Source organism: Scleropages formosus, chromosome 19, assembly GCF_900964775.1.
Source record: "Scleropages formosus chromosome 19, fSclFor1.1, whole genome shotgun sequence".
Lineage (NCBI taxonomy): Eukaryota > Metazoa > Chordata > Actinopteri > Osteoglossiformes > Osteoglossidae > Scleropages > Scleropages formosus.
In genome coordinates this window covers 4016735-4021226 of record NC_041824.1, presented here as the reverse complement: position 1 = coordinate 4021226, position 4492 = coordinate 4016735, and the positions used below count along the sequence as shown (strand labels likewise).

Genomic DNA, 4492 nt, shown 5'->3' with positions numbered 1-4492 from the left:
AAACTCCCATGGACTGAGCACACAGCATCAACCATCAAAAAGACCCATGAACATCTCCACTTCCTCAAGCATCTGAAGAAAGCCAGGGTGTCCACTACAGTCCTCACCACTTTCTACAGGTGTGCTGTGGAGTCTATCCTCACAGGGTGTATTACATCCTGGGGTGGCAGCTGCTCCATACAGGAAAAGAAAGCCCTACAGAGGGTGGTCAAAACAGCTCAGGAAATCATCGGCACACGGCTACCAGCAGTCGAGGACACCTACACCACACGCTGCCTCAGAAAGACGATGCATATCATGAGATACCATAGTCACCCCACATGGGCACTTTTCTTCTCCCTGCCATCTGCAAAACAGCTTAGGTCTATTCGAACCCGCACAGCTAGGTACAGGAACAGCTTTTACCCCACTGCTGTAAGAATATACAACACTAACCATTGTGCTACCTCTAGTAACTAGAGTTGGACTGCTCCACCCAAGCACGTTGGTAAATTACACTGTCACTTTAAGCATTCTCATTCTCTTGTTCTGAGTTCTCTGACTGTTACTATTATTTATTGTTATTGCTGCTATTGTTATTTACTATCATTGACACTGTTTGGTTTGTCATTGTTTTGTTTGTGCAGTATTTCTATTGTCCTTGCCCATAGTCTGTGGAGAAACATTCAGGAAGATTTTCATGATACATGTACATGGTACTTGTATCTATGACAATAAACTTGAACTCATTCAAAACAGTCCATGGGAACAACTTCATTTACTCTTTTACATTTACTTATTTAGCAGATGCTTTTGTCCAAAGCGACTTCCAATGAACTCTGTGTAGTGTTATCAGGCCACACACACCTTATTCACCGTGGTGATTTACACTGCTAGATACACTACTTACAATGGGTCACTCACCCATACATCAGTGGAACACACACTCTCTCTCTCTGTCACTCACACACTATGGGTGAACCTGAACAGCATGTCTTTGGACTGTGGGAGGGAACCCATGCAGATATGGGGAGAACATGCAAACTTCACACAGACCGAGTGGGGATCGAACCCATGTCCTCTTGCACCACCCAGGGGCTGAGAGACAAAAGCACCGCTCGCTGCGCCACCATGCCGCACCAGTTTTACCTGTTGTGATTCTCCAAAGTGACTTCCAGTGTTTTGCTCCTACTTTATTTACTTGCTTACAGAGCAGGGTAGTATTTACTGGAGCAATGCAGGACATGTACCTTTCTCAAAGGTATTGCGGCAGGAGCAGGACTTGAACCTTGGTCCATTGAACCCAAGGTGGTGGGTCTCACTACTGTGTGAAATGCTGTCAAAAAGTTAGCCCATAATATGCAATGCAGTGACAGGAGGGCATGTTGGTTGAAACTTAATGGCAGGTGCTTTCATGATAAAGAAAGGGTGAAATTGGTGAAAGAGACAAGGCAGGAAAAGAGGTCCAAAGGTGGCACTTCATTAACTCATTTATTTATAACACAGAAAACGTTCAAATGAAAACAGAATTTTAACATTGCATGATCTCATTTGTTTTCTACAAACAAAAAATCTGAGCTCCCACTGCAAAAAGGTTTTTGTTACAAGAAGAACTTTTGCCCAATTGAAATGAAAGTAAAACAAACCATAACATACACCTGGAGAAAAAGTTAAAATCATAACAAAAATAAACCACAATCTTTTTTGTACTTTCATACTTCAGGTCCTTCTCCTCCAGGAATCAGCTGAAGGAAGAGAAGAAACACAGGCTTGCTTTAAACTATAGGTTCAGAGGACACAGCAATTTAGGAAACTTGTTCCAGTTTAAATTCACCTTAACCTCTGAACCGCAGCCCCAACAGTTTAGTCAAAATCATTCTGTGTTGATACTGACTGACTTCATGAACCAGTGGAGGAAAGAATAAAAGCACCCCCCATCTTCTGGTCTAATTTGTACCCAAAGTGTCCCATTTTCCTCATGCTGAGTGGAAGAATATTACAAAAGAAGAAAAAGCAGTGTGTACCCACCATAGTAATGTTGTTGCCATTGAGCAGAATCTGATCGAGTTTGGTAATCCTCCTTCCCTCTGGTGTGATCTCACTGCAGGAAAGGAAACTCAGGTAAATTAACAGCGATATTCTGCGGAGTAAATCAGCACATATCAATCGCCTTATGACTGTAGCACAAAAACAGGTGAACCATATACCAGGTATTGAATATCAATCGCAAATAGATATGTTTGCACTGACGTATTTAAGGGCTTCCAAAATGTCACCATAGTGGAACAAGGGGATTTCCAAGTGATGCGTTGCTCAGTGTCCACAATCCCTTCAAATCACAAAAAGCACTAGAAAACCTTAAATATTCACTAATGTACTTACAACTCTGTCACATCCTCCAGCACCATATCTTGAAGATGACGTGAAGGAAAACCATTTCAGGAGACACTATCACATTTCATCGCTCAAGGCTAAAATTTGAGAGAAAAAACATCAAGTAACACACTTGCGATGTTGGAGAAGTAGAAAACATCTTTGTTTCGGTGAAGCTTCCTGCTACCCAATGAGCACTTCTGAGAAAGAGCTCTCCAGAGAATCTTTGTATCATCTACATACACCACAAATTCACAGAGGAAAGGCATTAAAATCAATCTCCCCTAAATTTAAATCCCTGACTCAACGAGGCTCAACATTCTCTGGAGAGATTCATTCCCTCCCAAAGGGTCAAATTTGGTCTTGGATGGTTAAGAATCATCTCTCATGGAACACGACTGAGCAGTGCATCCAGCGTATTCTGCACGCTGACCACTCCGTGGTCCGCCAACGCACAGCTCTCCAAAGGATACTGACAAAGTCGTCGAAGCCCAGCAGGGTTCCCACGATCTCCTTGTCGTTCTTCATGACAATGTGGATCCGGGAGCCGATGCACTTGTCCACAAGCTCTGCGGGGGCAATTACACTTACATTTAATCATCTTTTCATTTTGCAGACACTTTTCTCCAACCATTCGATCAACAGAAGAGACCTGTAGACATGTGATTCTATAGTACAGTTCATTTGTCACATTCCACCATGAACCAGTAAACATCACGTGTAGCTGCATTAGGCCTATTCTTTACAATTCTAGGGTTACATGATATTATTACACATCATACTTCACATTTACAATATACAATTCAATATTTACGAATATTCTACGCGCCAAATAATTTCAACTCTCACATTTACTAAGCGAAATAACGTGCACTTTCTCGCTGTTTTCATAAGGACGGTACTATTTTACTGTGAATCGAGGTAATCTGAGTCACACGGACGGAGTCGAGCCGTAGTACTACTACTAGGTAGGATAAACTACTGGTTCTCTTTTAATAAGTTTCCCAAAGGAAAATCTTTAAACAACTGACGAGACGTTATATGGAGGTGCATATTTTAATTTATGCATCAGTTCTTCTTACAATACAAGGCAAGCAATGCATACCGAGCGGGAGCAGTTGCGACGGATTTGTTGCTTGAGTAGCCGCCATGTTTGAAAAGGGACAGACAGAAGTAATAGATCGGACACACTATCCACCGTCGCAGACAGAAGTAATCGCTCGGACACACCGTCCACCGTCACAGACAGAAGTAATGGATCGCTCTCAAGTTCGAAAGTCACAGTCAGAAAAAGAAGGGACGCGTTCGAGGAGAGGTGATTGTTCCTTGTGAAGTTCTGATTCCATGGAAAAATCTCTCAAAATTTACTCTCTGCTTTCTCCTTCCGCATTTGAAATGTTGCTCTAAATGGCTGCAAAAACATCACGTTCACTCAGTGTGATTAATAAGAATGACTTGCCTCTAATTTTCGGAAAAAAATCCACCTGCTCCACTACAGATATTAGTAAATTATTTCAGTTTATCCGTTCTAGTTTAGAAAACACTTATGCACATGCTCACCCATTAATTTTGCGCCGAATTATCATAAATACTGTAGGCTACTATTAAATTAATGTGTCTGTGTCAAAAGTCGTATACATACACGTTATTCCCCATTATTTTTGGACCAACAGTCAAGTCATCAGAATACGGAAACAGAAACGCACAAGATACTTTTATTAAATCCTTTTCTCAGTTACGAGCTTCATCGCGATTTCTTTAAATTTCCATTTACATGACGTATTCATTTTTGGCAGACGCTTTTCTCCAAAGCGACGTACATCACATAGAAAATACAACGTGTTCATTACATTAGCAGGAAGAGACACTTAGATGCAGACGTGTGATTCTTAAGTGCAGTTTGTTTGTTTCTTTCCTTCATATGCAGCAACGTTCATCTTCAATTGTACTATTAAAAATATTTCTGCTGTATCAGCCTGACATTATAAAAGTGAAACAAACAACAACAAAACAACAAGAACAACAACACCTATAATAATAATAAAAGATGCTTCACGTCGCCTCCGCAGAAAGCCACACGGGGGCGCTGTGTTGGGACCCGTTTCGCTCTGACGTCAGAGATAGATGGGGGAGGGGGCTA

General features: G+C 41.5%; 1 protein-coding gene across 1 annotated transcript; it reads right to left on the bottom strand.

The window, feature by feature from the left end:
- Nucleotides 1-1456: 1456 nt before the first annotated feature.
- lsm5 (LSM5 homolog, U6 small nuclear RNA and mRNA degradation associated) lies at nt 1457-3542 on the bottom strand. Its single transcript, XM_018741113.2, has 5 exons — nt 3458-3542; nt 2826-2921; nt 2362-2389; nt 2008-2080; nt 1457-1724 (listed from the first exon to the last, which is right to left on the bottom strand). The coding sequence occupies exons 1-5, from the start codon at nt 3501-3503 to the stop codon at nt 1692-1694; spliced, it is 276 nt and encodes a 91-aa protein (XP_018596629.1). The 5' UTR covers nt 3504-3542; the 3' UTR covers nt 1457-1691.
- Nucleotides 3543-4492: the final 950 nt, after the last annotated feature.